At 39.8% G+C, this 17,560-nt stretch overlaps 1 protein-coding gene across 3 annotated transcripts in view; it reads left to right on the top strand.

Annotated features, from left to right (window-relative positions):
• mtss1la (MTSS I-BAR domain containing 2a) overlaps positions 1-17,560 on the top strand; it is a 68,675-nt gene extending 51,115 nt beyond the window's left edge. The window contains exons 8-15 of one of the 3 annotated variants that reach the window (XM_062035344.1): positions 1,833-1,940; positions 2,066-2,163; positions 6,237-6,369; positions 8,224-8,298; positions 8,484-8,639; positions 8,939-9,112; positions 13,025-13,190; positions 16,231-17,560. In XM_062035344.1, the coding sequence (XP_061891328.1) occupies positions 1,833-1,940; positions 2,066-2,163; positions 6,237-6,369; positions 8,224-8,298; positions 8,484-8,639; positions 8,939-9,112; positions 13,025-13,190; positions 16,231-17,009 (1,689 nt within the window). In that variant the 3' untranslated portion in view covers positions 17,010-17,560. The remainder of the gene's footprint in view (positions 1-1,832; positions 1,941-2,065; positions 2,164-6,236; positions 6,370-8,223; positions 8,299-8,483; positions 8,640-8,938; positions 9,113-13,024; positions 13,191-16,230) is intronic. The other 2 variants (XM_062035345.1, XM_062035346.1) reach the window with 2 other exon arrangements.

Here is a 17,560-nt window from a genome sequence, read left to right as displayed (position 1 = left end):
TTTAAACCGGAAATACAAGTGCTGTTGATCCATAACGTTTCTATTCCTATGGATTCTTTATTCAACACTTCAAGTAACTTTTGCACGTTTTAAAATATAACTAAAACTATTCATACTTACTAAACAGTCCCATGTGTGATGTCTGTAGGAGTGGTTTCATGCATATTTGTATGTGCTATAGTAATGTAACGACGCTAGCGTCGTTAGCATTAGCTAATATGCTAACACATTTATGAGTGTCTGTGTTAGTATTAATAACCTACAATGGTATTCTTTTTTGTATTTTTTCAGTTTCACAAATTCCTCAGTACATTCACCCAAACGTCACTGTGGAGTTATTGAGTCTTTTTAGCTGATTGGAGAGCTAGCTTCCCCAGCTAGTGGGTCCATGACGATTACTTCTGTTTTGTTTGATCAGCCTTTTTAATGCCGTGTTACAGGCACCGTTTGGAAACAATTAAGGTATGTAAAAAACATTTAAAATGTTTTTCTGTGTAAATAACTTATTTCACAACGTATATATGTGCGGTTTATAGTCTGTTGCGGCTAATATATGGAAAAATATTTTATTCTTGTAATTTTTTTTATTATACCGGTGCACACTATAGTCTGGAAAATACGGTATACGGCACATGCAATGTGATTTATCAACACTCATTACCGTTTTGAGAGCGCACTTTCACGTTTGATAAGGACGCACAGACTGACACAGTTACGCAACATCCTTTTATAATTTAATATCTGCTAGATGACTTAAGGGGCTGATTAAAGCTAATTCACTTGATGCATTTTGATGTCATCTAATATTTTTTTTATGAAGTTTGTGTTTTCGCAAAGTATATATATTACTAACATGTACCGTATTTTTCGGAGTATAAGTTGCTCCGCAGTGTAAGTCGCACCGGCCGAAAATGCATAATAAAGAAGTAAAAAAACATATATAAGTCGCACTGGAGTATAAGTCGCATTTTTGGGGGAAATTTATTTGATAAAACCCAACACCAAGAATAGACATTTGAAAGGCAATTTAAAATAAATAAAGAATAGTGAACAACAGGCTGAATAAGTGTACGTTATATGACGCATAAATAACCAACTGCCTGGTATGTTAACGTAACATATTATGGTAAGAGTCATTCAAATAACTATAACATATAGAACATGCTATACGTTTACCAAACAATCTGTCACTCCTGATCGCTAAATCCGATTAAATCTTATACGTCTAGTCTCTTACGTGAATGAGCTAAATAATAAAAGTCGCTCCTGAGTATAAGTGGCACCCCCGGCCAAACTATGAAAAAAACTGCGACTTATAGTCCGAAAAATACGGTATCTATATGATAAAAACGTCTTGAAGTATGCATTTTGTCAGTCTTGAGCACATAAGTGCATCCTCCCTCCCATGTACATTCAGTGGTCAAAAAAAGTGGTGCCATTGTCAATGCACTGCAGGACTGCTTCTATAATACCCATAAAATGTGGTACATGTCTCCTGCTTGTTTGAAAACATAGCAAAAAGGCGCAGATCGTAGCATGATAACATGAATGTGCAGCAAATGAGAGTGTCTCTGTGGCGATACCCCGTATGGTACATGCAAAAATCCTCATTTAAATAAGGCGGTCTGCACTAATCATCAATTGTACACACAATGTTAGTACAGTAGATCACACACAACACCCCCACTAATAGTACATGCTATTTTATAGATTGCACACGCTGTTTTGCGTGGTGTATTTAGATCATAGTAAATCAGGCCCTTAAAGTTGTATTTATATCAACAAAACATCTGTTTGGACTAATATTAGTATTATATCTGTTTACATTGCAGAATGTTGAGATAGCCATGCTGGGAGAAACAACACACTTACAGGCCATTGTTGATGACCTCACAGTGCTAACTGAAGACCCGCACAAACTCCCTCCAGCCAGTGAACAGGTAGAAAGGATTAAAATATCCCCACCAAACCTGCAAAAATACCCGCCATCTGGCCATTCATCCAATTTTCTGTGCCACTTTTCATATGCAACAGTGTTAATACCATGTTGTTGTGTTACCACAAGGTGATCCGGGACCTAAAAGGCTCAGACTTTACCTGGTCCTATCAGACACCTCCTTCCTCCCCCAGCAGCATCAGCTCCAGAAAGAGCAGTATGTGCAGGTAAACCCTAAACACTCACATGCACATTATTCAACTGTCTTCCTTTATTCTAGTGGTGCATGTCTGATACATTGGCTATCTAACACCTTTCTCATATCACGACTCTGGAGACCAATGAACGTTGTCATCAGGTTGAATGGCATTCAAAAGGGTGACACTGAAACAAGACAAACTATGGATGTCTTAAGCAAAAATACCTATCTGTCTAAATTTAGGATAAGCCATTTTGGATGACCTCGCAAATCGTGAATAATTAGCACAACGAAAGGACTTATTTTATTGTCCAACAACGTATTAGCAGGCAACATCTTGCACACAAACAAAAATACAAACTTGTACGTATACCGGCAATTCAACCTTAGACATAAAAGATGTATGCAGTCATTTTCTCCAAAAGGACGCTATCAAGTGCATGCTGGCACCATCACTTGTTTTGCTTGACCCAATGTAATTTCCGCTCAATTAAGTTTTGTTAGAAAATAAAAATGTTTTTTATTTGCAATACCTGCCGCGACCATTCAAAGGTGCTGCAAACAGGGATTCTACACTTCTATAACATTTGACACGTTTTAGTCATATTAAAACAATAACAACACACCACCAAGTGTGCCATGACTTATTCTGTTGTATGAATTACAACAAGTGAAGTGAAGTGAAGTGAATTACATTTATATAGCGCTTTTTCTCAAGTGACTCAAAGCGCTTTACATTGTGAAACCCAATATCTAAGTTACATTTAAACCAGTGTGGGTGGCACTGGGAGCAGGTGGGTAAAGTGTCTTGCCCAAGGACACAACGGCAGTGACTAGGATGGCGGAAGCGGGGATCGAACCTGCAACCCTCAAGTTGCTGGCACGGCCGCTCTACCAACCGAGCTATACCGTCCCACAACAAGTCTTTCTGTTCTTGAAATACTCTCGAAAATCTATCCAATATGGTAACGTGCAATATTTTTGAATGTGAGGAAGTGTGTTTGACTGATTTTATGACTATTTATACTGTAGGTTTTTCTTATTGCGCCGATGGATAGCACTAACATTAATTGTTCTGCCTGTCACTATTTCACTATGTAGATGAATGAACAAATATGCATTATTTTTCATAAAAATAATCCTACACCTGATGATCTTTCACAACACATTGGGAATCACTGACTTACCTATTCACATCTCCTGTTTTTGCCCTTCTTCCCCACCCATTTCGATAGTTTCTTGTGAATTTCCCAAATTTTTACTTTCATCAACAAAGAAAATATCTTCTACTCTGGTACTGCTGGAGCAGCACAGCAGTCTGCAAGGCGTATCGGCGTATTTTTCCCTTATTTTGCCCATTTTCCTCTCCCTATTTTCCATAAACCTTCTTATATTATCTTCCTAAGGAGGTTACAGTTTTTATGATTGCCAGGGTTGGTGTGTCTGTCTGACAGTAAGTTAGTATTCACCATTATACTTCTAGAAAGTGTCTGAAATGGGATAAGGAACAAGTCATTATATTTAGGAGGTGATCCTGATAATTTTCACTACATTACCTTACATTTATGGTACAAGGCTAAACATCTATGTGTGTATGCTAGCAGCCCCTCCCGCCTCCACCCACAGCGACAAAGAGAGTGAAATGTCTGACAAGATGGTTCACTCCGTTGTGCCCAGCTGCTGACACCGATGCAAAGAGGGAACCCTCTTGCAGCCTGTTTGGAAGCGACAGACAAACAAAACAAATATGCACGTCCTCCAGGGGGGTTATGCATTTGCTGCGGTTTGTTAGTTAGGTTGTTAGTTAGTTAGCAACATAGCTCAAAATGTTATGTGAGGATGTTGGTGAACCTTTCAAGAAATGTCAGACATAGGTTAAGGAACAAGTGATTACATTTTGGAGGTTGATCTGGATCACTGTCTGAATTCATGATTTTAATAAATGACTTTTTACTATTGAGATACAAGGCCTTTCAGAGGTCTGCGCTCTCACATGTTGGAATGATTAACACCCTCTATTTACTAAAACTTTGTAACCTAACCCATTATCGCGACCCAAAAACATCCCCCTGCTCCAGTGTCACTGTGACATTTTCTGCTAATCAACACTTTATAGTACTCACTGGCAAGATATAGTATGCTTTGGAAAAGACAACAGTTCCGTATCATCCACATGCTTTCCTACTACTGTATATCTGTTGTAAGAAAGAAAGTAATGATAAGTGCACAAAGTTGGCGTCACCTTGACAGCAGTAAATGTTTTAGTTCAGCTACCGTGCCTCTAAAAGTTTTATGACTATAACCCCATATTTGCTGTGGCAGAATTCAATAAAAAAAATATGTATTAGAGTTTCTACTGTCAGAGATGACAAAAGAAGTGTCTCAGTGAATAAAAAAGGACATCTAGTTAAGATAGCATCCATCAATCCATGTTCTATAGCTTCTAAAATTCCAAACCATTGACGCTGTGTGGGAACGGTTTAAGCAAGGTGCTTCTCTTTCCGGCTTGACTGTGCCTCAGTGCACAATTTCCGGACGTGCTCTAATGAAACAACTGGAACTGTGTTATGCATTACATTGTATGCGTGTTCGAAATAAACTGAAACTGAACTGAACAATGCTATAGTACATATGTAAAGAGATGTTTGCAGGACTTTGGTGTTGAAGAACCTAAGAGCCAATACAGAAATATTGTGAGCCTGAAGTTCTTCTGTTAGGTCCAACGTCAATGACCTCAATCTTACATAATATTCTTCATGTAGGTTAATCTTTAGTTTAAATTGAGGAAGATCCGTTTATGAAAAATGTCTCGCAGCGAAGGTCAAACCTTACAACAAACAGAATAGCCCAGTGTTCCTTAAACGTTATTTTACCAAGTACCACCTCAGAATTCCCTTGGCTCTCCAAGTACCACCATACAAGGTAAATGCTCTGTATTTATGTAGTGCTTTACTATACCTGGAATGATACCCAGGTCACATTCACATATTCACACACTACTGGCGGAAGCTGCTATGCAAGGAACTAACCATGACCCCTCAGGAGCAAGGGTGACTTGTCTTGCCCAAGGACACAACGGCTGTGACGAGGGAGGCAAAATATTTAAACCTGGAACCCTCAACTTGCTGGCATTGACACTCTACCATCTGTGCCACACCGTCCCTTAATGACCAACATTAAAATACAGTAGCCTCGTAGGCCTAAGTATTCATTAAAAGCAAGGCAGATGTTTTTTTTAACCAGTATATTTAAGACATTTTGGATCATATTTTTCTATTTTATTTATATTGTAACGGACTGGGTCCTATGTTATGTTATGTTCCACGTGTAGTTTTTTCAATGTTTAGCAGATGTTGTGGTATCCCATGGCCTTGAAGGCATCATTGTTTCGTGCAGCTTTCTCTGCCAATGTGTGTTTTTGTTTACATGTGTTCTACGTGTTGATTGGCTTGGAGGCTGGGAAAGGGCAGACGTAAGCGGAGGATGTGGAGAACATTCAGTTCCCACGCGTGTTGCGTGATAGAAATGACAGAGTAGGATGGTTCTGTTTGTGTCTTAATGGTTTGTTTTGGTGTCGACTACGGCGGGCCTACAGCTGTCAGATTGTAACGGCTTCCATGGAAGATGATGAACCTTTGATAAAGGCTCGGTTCACATCATTACAATAATTAATTAAGTATGGCTAATGGCGGGGGGGAGGGGGTATTGGGGGGGAAGAATTCTCACAAGATTTTAAAAAATGCCTCATCAGATTTTCCAGAACGGGCAATTTTGTAATGCAGGGCAAAAGGGCATCTGTGCACGTGCCTGTTTCATATGATTATATTATAGGTTCCATTGACTTTAATTGGTCACGGGTCCAGACAAGTCCCAATTTTAATGCAGGTCGCCATTTGGTGATGTGGCTCAAAGGATGCAAAGTCTCCTGACACAGAAGCTTACAAGCTTGTATATGACTCGGTGCCCCAATGCTTTTTTTCTCCCATAAGATGGCTAAAAGAAATGCATGCTGCACATACCAAAGCACTTAATCATGATGTGACTGCAAGAGTCAGAGAAGACTGCCTTCTAATCTGTGCCCATGTTCCCTTCTCTTCTCAGTCTTCTCCAGATGCCTTCTGCGGGAGCGCATCGGCTAAGCAGCGTCTCCTCTCACGACTCAGGATTTGTCTCCCAGGACGCCAACACCCACTCTAAGCCACCTTCCCCCATGCCCTCTGACTTCACCAGCCAGGTAGTCATCACAGCCACCTTAAAGGCCTACTGAAACCCACTACTACCGACCACGCAGTCTGATAGTTTATATATCAATGAGGAAATCTTAACATTGCGACACATGCCAATACGGCCGGGTTAACTTATAAAGTGCAATTTTAAATTTCCCGCTAAACTTCTGGTTGAAAACGTCTGTATGATGATGTATGCGCGTGACGTCAATCGTTGAAACGGTAGTATTCGGACACATTGTATCCAATACAAAAAGCTCGGTTTTAATCGCAAAATTCCACAGTATTCTGGACATCTGTGTTGGTGAATCTTTTGCAATTTGTTTAATGAACAATGAAGACTGCAAAGAAGAAAGTTGTAGGTGGGATCGGTGTATTAGCGGCTGGCTGCAGCAACACAACCAGGAGGACTTTGACTTGGATAGAAGACGCGCTATCCGACGCTAGCCGCCGCTAGCCGCCGACCGCATTGATGATCGGGTGAAGTCCTTCGTCGATCGCTGGAACGCAGGTGAGCACGGGTGTTGATGAGCAGATGAGGGCTGGCTGGCGTAGGTGGAGCGCAAATGTTTTTAGCATAGCTCTGTGAGGTCCCGTTGCTAAGTCAGCTTCAATGGCGTCGTTAGCAACAGCATTGTTAAGCTTCGCCAGGCTGGAAAGCATTAACCGTGTAGTTACAGGTCCATGGTTTAATAGTATTGTTGATTTACTGTCTATCCTTCCAGTCAGGGGTTTATTTCTTTTGTTTCTATCTGCAGTTAAGCCCGATGCTATCACGTTAGCTCCGTAGCTGAAATGCTTCGCCGATGTATTGTCGTGGAGATAAAAGTCACTGTGAATGTCCATTTTGCGTTCTCGACTCTCATTTTCAAGAGGATATAGTATCCGAGGTGGTTTAAAATACAAATCCGTGATCCACAATAGAAAAAGGAGAGAGTTGAAATCCAATGAACCAGCTTGTACCTAAGTTACAGTCAGAGCGAAAAAAATGCGTCCTGCACTGCACTCTAGTCCTTCACTCTCACGTTCCTCATCCACGAATCTTTCATCCTGGCTCAAATTAATGGGGTTATCGTCGCTTTCTCGGTCCGAATCGCTCTCGCTGCTGGTGTAAACAATGGGGAAATGTGGAGCCTTTCAACCTGTGACGTCACGCTACTTCCGGTACAGGCAAGGCTTTTTTTAGCCAAAAGTTGCGAACTTTATCGTCGATGTTCTCTACTAAATCCTTTCAGCAAAATTATGGCAATATCGCGAAATGATCAAGTATGACACATAGAATGGATCTGCTATCTCCGTTTAAATAAGAAAAATTCATTTCAGTAGGCCTTTAAGCGCTTGAGTCCGGTCCAGTACTTCTTACATAGTGGGGCGAGACCCCCTGGAAAAAAGTATTATCAGGTCCATAAAAGGGGACATGACAGAAAATAACTAAGAACCTTTGGTCTTGTCTAACAAGAGTACATTAAGCCTATGTTTTTCTTTCCAAACTCCTGTTTAATTGGGCGCCTTGTCAATCTCGGATGAAGAAATCATGTTTGCATTTCAAACAAAAACCTTCTCCGAGCTCTTAGCTGCAAAACAGCCAATCGGTTGCGCGTTATGATGTTGTTATTTGTATCCCAGCGGACCACTAAAGTTATTCACGTACATATTGCAGCAGGCCGGCATAGCAACTAATGCAAGGTTCTTTTCTGAATAAATGATCTTACGACTGGGAGACATGGAGGCAACAACATCCATCCCCCTGAAACTCATCAGCAGTCCTCACCAACCGCCTCTTTTCTTCTCCTATCCTCCACCTTTGTGTCTCAATGTCCGCCTCTCCCCTACTATTTCTGTTCCATCTTCCCTTCCCCCAGAATTCAACGAGCTCAGCCTCCTCTGAGGCATCAGAAACCTGCCAGTCTGTCAGCGAGTGCAACTCTCCCACAGCGGTTAGTAGAGCATGCGAGTCGCCTATCAACCAATCAATGAGATAACCGGGTCACACGCAAATAAACAGTCCACATTGTTAGCCAGAGCTCAGAGAGGCCCACGGGCTCTTGTCGACAGCTTCAGTGCAATCAGGCTATTTGTGGATGTTGAGCGCTCTGACTCAGACTTGTGTGTCGTTCTGCAGTTTGGCTCATGCTCATCCTTCGGCACCTTCCGCCCTGCTTTCTCTCACACTGGCACCATCAGGCCTCTGTCTGTCATACTTCCTGCGTCCCCTACATTTAACCACTCCCCCGGATCCAACACCCCCCCACCCACATCAAAGGTCCCTAGCTGGAAGGTTTGTTTTGGTTTGCAGTTTGACTTTAGTTACGACTTTATTGCTTCTGGTGTTGCACATGTCCTGATTGCTCTTTCTGTCACCTTTTCTGTTGCTCATCAAGCTCGGTTTTCCAATCTTGTTTTCTTCATAAAGATGTGGTAAACTGAGGTGGCTCTGTCATTTAACAACACTGACCCAGTCTCCATTGTGGCCTGCACTTGTCTACCTCAGCATCTAACCAGTGCATGAGCCAAACCAGCAGGATGGTGGGACGGTGCATCCTTGGGGGTGTCTTATTGTTGTGTGTGTTGCCACAGGAGTGGGCCAAATCAAACCAGTGTGAGCCGTCGTTGGCCAGCACTTTGCAGCGCAGGAGAGAGTCCATGGATAAGATGAGGGAGCTTGAAGCTCCGCCCAGTCCGAAGGTGTATGGGATGCAGGCAGAGGACACAAACAGAGCAAGAATTGGCCCAGCTAGCATTGTAGCAAGGGTAAGGAATCCAGTGGAATATTATGTGTATGTTCATATATATATATATATATATATATATATATATATATATATATATATATATATATATATATATATATATATATATATATATATATATATATATATATATATATATATATATATATATATATATATGTGTGTGTGTGTGTGTGTGTGTGTGTGTGTGTGTGTGTGTGTATGTGTGTGTGTGTGTATATATACAGTATATATATATGTGTGTGTATGTATATATATATATATATATATATATATATATATATATATATATATATATGTATGTGTGTGTGTGTGTGTGTATATATATATATATATGTATGTGTGTGTATATATATATATACATATATATATTTATACACAGTGTACACCTTTATATATATATATATATATATATATATATATATATATATATATATATATATATATATATATATATATATATATATATATATATATATATATATATATATACTGTATATATGTGTGTGTGTATATATATATATATATATATATATATATATATATATATATATATATATATATATATATATATATATATATATATATATATATGTAAGTGTATATATATGTGTATATACAGTACAGGCCAAAAGTTTGGAAGCACCTTCCCCTCATTCAATGTCCATCCATCCATTTTCTACCGCTTATTCCCTTTTGGGGTCGCGGGGGGTGCTGGAGCCTATCTCAACTACAATCGGGCGGAAGGCGGGCTACACCCTGGACAAGTCGCCACCTCGTCGCAGGGCCAACCTCATTCAATGTGTTTTGTTTATTTTCATGACTATTTACATAGTAGAATGAACACATGTGGAGTTATGTACTTAACAAAAAAAGGTGAAATAACACAAATATAATATGAAGCACCTTTTCTGGGCAACATAGAGGTGTAATCGAGACAACAGAACCTATTTTTAGCAGACCGAAAGCGCGCTCTGGGAGGTAGATGCGTTTGGAATGATCCACAGCAAAAAAAATGCATTTTGCAAGAGTTTCTTTCCAGATAGGAGATACTCTAACATATACATCTGATATGAACTCTACACATATAGACCTTCTCATTCAATGTGTTTTCTTTTTTTTCATGACTATTTACATTGTAGATTGTCACTGAAGGCATCAAAACTATGAATGAACACATTCTAGTTTCTTCAAAATAGCCACCCTTTGCTCTGTAGACTGCTTTGCACACTCTTGGCATTCTCTCGACGAGCTTCATGCACACCTGTGAAGTGAAAACCCTTTCAGGTGACTACCTCTTGAAGCTCATCCAGAGAATGCCAAGAGTGTGCGAAAAAGTAATCAGAGCAAAGGGTGGCTATTTTGAAGAAACTAGAATATAAAACATGTTTTCTGTTATTTCACCTTTTTTTGTTAAGTACATAACTCCACATGTGTTCATTCATAGTTGTGATGCCTTCAGGGACAATCTACAATGTAAATAGTCATGAAAATAAAGAAAACACATAGAATGAGAAGGTCTATATATGTAGAGTTCATATCGGATATATGTTAGTATATCTCCTATCTGGAAAAAAAACTTTTGCAATATGCATTTTATTTGCATTGGATCATTACAAACGCACCATCCTCCCCTCAGTGTGCTAAAAATAGGCTATGTTGTCTCGATTACACCTCTTTGTTGCCCAGAAAAGGTGCTTCATATTATATTTGTGTGCTGCATGTTCCATAACATAACGAAACAGTACAGGTTTGAGTGTCTTCATGTGCCAGTATAGTGCACGCAAAAATATAATTTAAATAGATATGCACCACTTTTGCACTTGTTATCAATTTTGCATGCAGGCTTTAGAAATCATCTGCATCACACCAACTAATAGTACTTGCCATTTTTTACTTTGCACACGCTATTTAGCACTTATTGTTTGAGCAGTAGTAGGTCAGGCTCGAAAAATGTAATAAGTATTTTTCCATATACCATATTTTTGGGTATTTTTTCCCCCTAAACTTTAAAACCTGCGGCTTGTACAAAGGTGCGGCTAATCTATGGATTTTTCTTCGCTAACGGCTAAATTATGGAATGGATTAAGCAAAGAAATCAAACAATGTACCAAAACGATCCCCTTTAAGAAACTGTTCACACTCAAAGTGTTTACAAAGTACCGTATTTTCCGCATTATAAGGCGCACCGGATTATAAGGCGCACCTTCAATGAATGGCATATTTCAAAACGTTGTTCACATATAAGGCGCACCGGATTATAAGGCGCACCTATGCATCCATTAGATGGAGCTGCGCTAAAGGGAATGTCAACAAAATAGTCAGACAGGTCAGTCAAACTTTATTAATAGATTACAAACCAGCGTTCTAACAACTCTGTTCACTCCCAAAATGAATAAACAGCTGATTTACTCGTGTTACAGTAAATCAAACGTGCAATCACAAAATAGTAACACTCAAAATAGTGCAGAGCAATAACAATATAACTATAACTCAACGTTGCCCAAACGTTAATGTCACACAACACACAAAATAGACATTTAAAGCTCACTTTCTGAAGTTATTCCTCATCCACAAATCCCTCAAATTCTTCTTCTTCAGTGTCCGAATTAAATAGTTGGGCGAATACGGCATCCAAAATGCCCGGCTCCGTCTCGTCCAAGTCATTAATGGAGTCAGTGTCGCTGCTGTTGTCCAGCAGTGACAATTCCTGCCTTCCTGAAAGCTCGGATCACAGTTGAGACTGACATATCAGCCCAGGCATTTACGATCCACTGGCAGATAGTGGCGTATGTCGTCCGGCGCTGTCTCCCTGTCTTGGTGAACGTGTGTTCGCCTTCTGTCATCCACTGTTCCCACGCAGTTCGCAGTCTAGCTTGGAATGCCCTATTGACACCAATATCCAGCGGCTGGAGTTCTTTTGTCAATCCACCCGGCTGCTCTATTCCCGTGTTCCACTGCGTGACTGATTGCCTTGAGTTTGAACTCTGCGTCGTAAGCGTGTCTCTTAGTAGGAGCCATTTTGGGGTCTTTACAGAAACACACAAATGGAAATGAAACGTCATAGCCCAGCATGCTCCGCGCGCTTCTTCTACGGGGGCGGCTGCTTACCGTAGAAGAAGAAGCGCTTCTTCTTCTACGGGGAAAAAGAAGTTGGCGGCTGTTTACCGTAGTTGCGAGACCTAAACTTTATGAAAATGAATTTTAGGTTTGTTGTGGCTCAATATTGGTCCATATATAAGGCGCACCGGATTATAAGGCGCATTGTCAGCTTTTGAGAACATTTTTGGTTTTTAGGTGCGCCTTATGGTGCGGAAAATACGGTACAAGGAAGCAGAATCCTGGTAAACATCTTGAACATTATTAGAAAAGTAGAACATCGTATTCACCTTATAAAGTATGAATAAAGACAGCAATGAGTCGTATATTTTGTTTGATCAGCCGTTTTACTGCCGTGTTACAAGCACCTTTTGGAAACAAGGTATGTAAATCGTTTTTAATCATATTTATTTTTTATATTGTCTCTGTATTGGTTTTCTATTCATTTATTCTTTGTTTTTATTCAGTCATTGGTGTAGCATAATATTGTTTTTAATATTATTTTTAATATCGTTTTTAATATTGTTTTTAATATTGTTTTTAACATGGCTGTGCAGCACTTTGGAAACATTCTTGTTGTGTAAATGTGCTATATAAATAAAGTGGATTGGATTGTAAATAAACATTTACAAAATCTTTCTATGTAAATACCTCATTTCACAACGTTTATATCTGCGGTCATATCCCGTGCGGCTAGTATAAGAATTTTTTTTTTTCCCATTTAAAATTTAGTGGTTGCGCCTTATAGTCCGGAAAATACGGTAACCTTTTTTTTGCTAAACCTTTCTTTCATGTGGTGTTTGTGCTACAACAGCACGGAGAGCCTCTGTCGCCAGCAGCCAGTACTCTCGCCATGGTTTTGACCAGAGGCCTAAGTATGGAGCAGCAGAAAAGCAGCAGGGATTCGCTACAGTATTCCAGTGGGTACAGCACACAGACCAACACTCCCTCCTGCTCTGAGGACACCATCCCCTCCCAGGGTAAAACAACCTGATGATTTATAATGTCGGTAATACTTTAGTATGGGGAACATATTCTAAGTAACAAAGACTTCATTTAGAGTTATTTGGACACTAGGGGAACATATAAGGGTTAGGGTTACCGTACTAATAAGCAATATTTCTGAGGTTATTGAGGGAAGACTCTTAGTTAATGGCTTACTGGTTGTATAATAAGGCCATGCAGAATAAGGCATTAATAAGTACTTAATAATGACTAATTAAGAGTCAATATGTTACTAATATGCATGTTAATAAGCAACTAATTAATGGTGAATATGTGTTCCCCATACTAAAGTGTTACCATAAGGCATTAATAAGTACTTAATAATGACTAATTAAGAGCCAATATTTTACTAATTTGCATGTTAATAAGCAACTAATTAATGGTGAATATGTGTTCCCCATACTAAAGTGTTACCATAAGGCATTAATAAGTACTTAATAATGACTAATTAAGAGTTAATATGTTACTAATTTGCATGTTAATAAGCAACTAATTAAGGCAAGGCAAGGCAAGGCAACTTTATTTGTATAGCGCTTTTCATACACAAGGCAGACTCAAAGTGCTTCACAGACAACAAAGTGAAATGAAAGAAAATAAAAGCAAAATTAAAATGCAGACAATAAAAATAAAAACAGTGCAGACGTTAAAAGTTAAAAGATTAAAAGATTTAGCTGAAAGCTAAGGTGAACATAAAAGTCTTCAGTCTAGTTTTAAAAGTAGTGAGAGTTGGGGAGAGTCTGACATCTTCAGGAAGTTTATTCCAGCTATGTGTTGCATAGTGACTGAATGATGATCTCCCTTGATTTGAGTTTACTCTTGGAACCGCTAACAGATTGGTCTCAGAAGATCTTAGTGATCTAGAGGGCGTATATAGTGGGAGCATATCAGTGATATACTTGGGCCCTAGACCATGTAGTGATTTATATGTGAGCAGGAGGATTTTGAAATCTATTCTCTGATGTACAGGGAGCCAATGTAAGGATTTAAGAATTGGTGTAATGTGCTCACATTTTTTGGTCTTTGTTAGAACTCTAGCAGCAGCGTTCTGAACAAGCTGTAGCTGCCTGACAGTTTTTTTGGGAAGACCTGCAAGGAGACCATTACAATAGTCTAGCCTACTGGTAATAAAGGCATGTACAAGTTTTTCTAAGTCTTGAGCTGACATGAGCCCTCTAAGTCTTTTTACATTTTTGAGGTGATAGTAGGCCGATTTTGTTACTGATTTGATGTGACTGTCGAAATGTAAATCAGAATCTAAAATAACCCCAAGATTTCTGGCTTTATTTGAGGTTTTCAGGGACAGTGATTGAAGGTGTTGGATGACTTTAAACCTTTCTTTTTTAGCACCAAAAACAATTATCTCAGTTTTATCTTCATTTAGTTGTAGGAAATTTTGGCACATCCAGTGTTTGACTTGCTCAATGCACTGGCACAGAAGATCTATGGGGCGATAGTCATTTGGTGATAGCGCTACATAGATTTGGGTGTCATCGGCATAGCAATGATGGTCAATGTTATTATTTTGCATGATTTGTCCTAGTGGGAGCATATAGATGTTAAATAAAGTCGGCCCCAAGATTGAACCTTGGGGGACTCCACACGTTACGTTGGTTGGTTCTGATACAAAGTCACCAATGGAAACAAAATAGTTCCTATCTTGTAGATATGACTTGAACCAGCTTAAAACTGTGCCTGAGATCCCCACCCAGTTTTCCAACCTGTCCAAAAGTATTGAGTGGTCGACAGTGTCAAATGCAGCACTGAGGTCCAAAAGCATTAATACTGAAGTTTTGCCAGAGTCTGTGTTTAGACGGATGTCATTTATAACTTTAAGAAGGGCCGTCTCTGTGCTATGAAGAGGTCGAAATCCTGACTGGAAGTTGTTGTGGCAGCCAGTAGAAGCCAAGAAGTGATTTAGTTGTTGGAGGACAACTTTCTCAATTATTTTACTTATGAATGGTAGATTTGAAATTGGTCTGTAGTTGTTGATAACAGAGGCATCTAGGCTCTGCTTTTTTAGAAGAGGTTTAATGACTGCAGTTTTGAAAGCCTTCGGGAAATTGCCCGATTTAATAGAATTATTAACTATTTGCAAGATGTCTGTTGATAGGCAGTCAAAAACATTCTTAAAGAAGTTGGTTAATGGTGAATATGTGTTCCCCATACTAAAGTGTTACCATAAGGCATTAATAAGTACTTAATAATGACTAATTAAGAGTCAATATGTTACTAATTTGCATGTTAATAAGCAACTAGTGAATATGTTCCCCATACTAAAGTGTTACCATAAGACTTTAATAAGTACTTAATAATGACTAATTGAGAGCCAATATGTTACTAATTTGCATGTTAATAAGCAACTAGTGAATATGTTCCCCATACTAAAGTGTTACCATAAGACATTAATACGTACTTAATAATGACTAATTAAGAGTCAATATGTTACTAATTTGCATGTCAATAAGCAACTAATTAATGGTGAATATGTGTTCCCCATACTAGTGTTACCATAAGGCATTAATAAGTACTTAATAATGACTAATTAAGAGTCAATATGTTATTAATTTCCATGTTAATAAGCAACTAGTGAATATGTTCCCCATACTAAAGTGTTACCATAAGGCATTAATAAGTACTTAATAATGACTAATTAAGAGCCAATATGTTACTAATTTGTATGTTAATAAGCAACTAATTAATGGTGAATATGTGTTCCCCATACTAAAGTGTTACCATAAGGCATTAATAAGTACTTAATAATGACTAATTAAGAGTCAATATGTTACTAATTTGCATGTTAATAAGCAACTAATTAATGGTGAATAAGTGTTCCCCATACTAAAGTGTTACCATAAGGCATTAATAAGTACTTAATAATGACTAATTAAGAGTCAATATGTTACTAATTTGCATGTTAATAAGCAACTAGTGAATATGTTCCCCATACTAAAGTGTTACCATAATGTCATCTAAGTGCAAAACTATCACACACTCACGAGTGCCTGTCTTCTCCAGGCTCTGATTATGAGTGTTACTCTCTTAACGGGGATGCAGACACCGAGGCGCAGACAGAGTTTGACAAGTCTTCCACCATCCCGCGCCACAGCAACATTGCCCAAAGCTACCGCCGCATGATCCAAACTAAGAGGCCTGCCAGCACAGCAGGCCTCCCGGCCGGTAAGGCCCTACAGGGAGTCCCAAACGGAAGCAACATGGGTACAATTTCTTCCGGAACGGCCACAATTCGGCGGACGCCGTCCTCCAAAACTGGGGTTAGACGCACGCCTTCCACATCGGGGCCCATTCCCATTCGGCCCCCCATCGTGCCAGTCAAAACCCCAACGGTGCCCGACTCCCCGGGGTACGCCAGCCCATCGCAGCATCGCGCAGGGAGTGAAGAGTTCCTCTACCCGGATGAATACATGATGGTGTCTCCTCAGCAAAGAAACCTCCCTGACACGGCTTGGGCTTGCGGGGCAGGAGATAGGACTGCTTACACCCAACAGGCCCCCGGCAGTGCCGAGGAAGACCCTCTGCTGGCTGCCAACCGCCACAGCCTGGTGGAGAAGATAGGCGAGCTGGCAGCCAGCGCCCATGCCTTCGGCGAGGTTCAGTTCCCCTTCCCGAGCTCATCACCGTCATCATCATCATCATCATTACCATCAGGCAATTCTACCCAGGAGCCATCTTCAGGGCCCCAAGAAGGGCTGGACATGCTGGTCACCATACGGCGGGGCGTGAAGCTCCGCAAGACGGTGACCGACGACAGGTCGGCTCCCAGGATCCTGCGGTAGCTGAGGAGGAAGCAGCCTTAAATACAAAGCTGCGGAATATGACAGCACTCATGAATACATGAATTATGGAGGAAGCACAATGGGTGACTTTTCTCCATCATTTCATGTCAAGTACATGTTAAATAACCCCTTTTTTTTGGTATGAATTGTTGTTTTTGTCTGTGAGGCTGTCGATCACTGCTCCCCATGTGATCTTTTTTCTCCCATTTTGTTCCTGCAGCTCCACTGATCACAAATCCTCACCGAGTCACAGAAAGCTCCTCGTGTCTATTTCCCTCTTGCTCTTATGATTAATATAATATTATTTTCTATCAACAAGCCATCCGTCATTGGAAAGCGATGGTTAAAGTGCTCTGTGAGCCCCTTCATGTGTAGTGTGTCCCATCTTTACTGTACAAGGTCTATTATGACTGTTTTGTTTCATAAGCTGAGAAGCAGCAGTGGTTCATGTATAATAGGAGCAATATGGCAGTGTTTTTATCGCTGTACTGTACTGTCAATATATTCTGCAATTAAACACGCTTTTTGGAGTTAATGCTGTAGTCCTATTT

Source organism: Entelurus aequoreus, linkage group LG24, assembly GCF_033978785.1.
Source record: "Entelurus aequoreus isolate RoL-2023_Sb linkage group LG24, RoL_Eaeq_v1.1, whole genome shotgun sequence".
NCBI classification, from domain to species: Eukaryota; Metazoa; Chordata; class Actinopteri; order Syngnathiformes; family Syngnathidae; genus Entelurus; species Entelurus aequoreus.
Note: the sequence above shows the minus strand (reverse complement) of the source record. Positions and strands in the feature narration are given on the sequence as shown.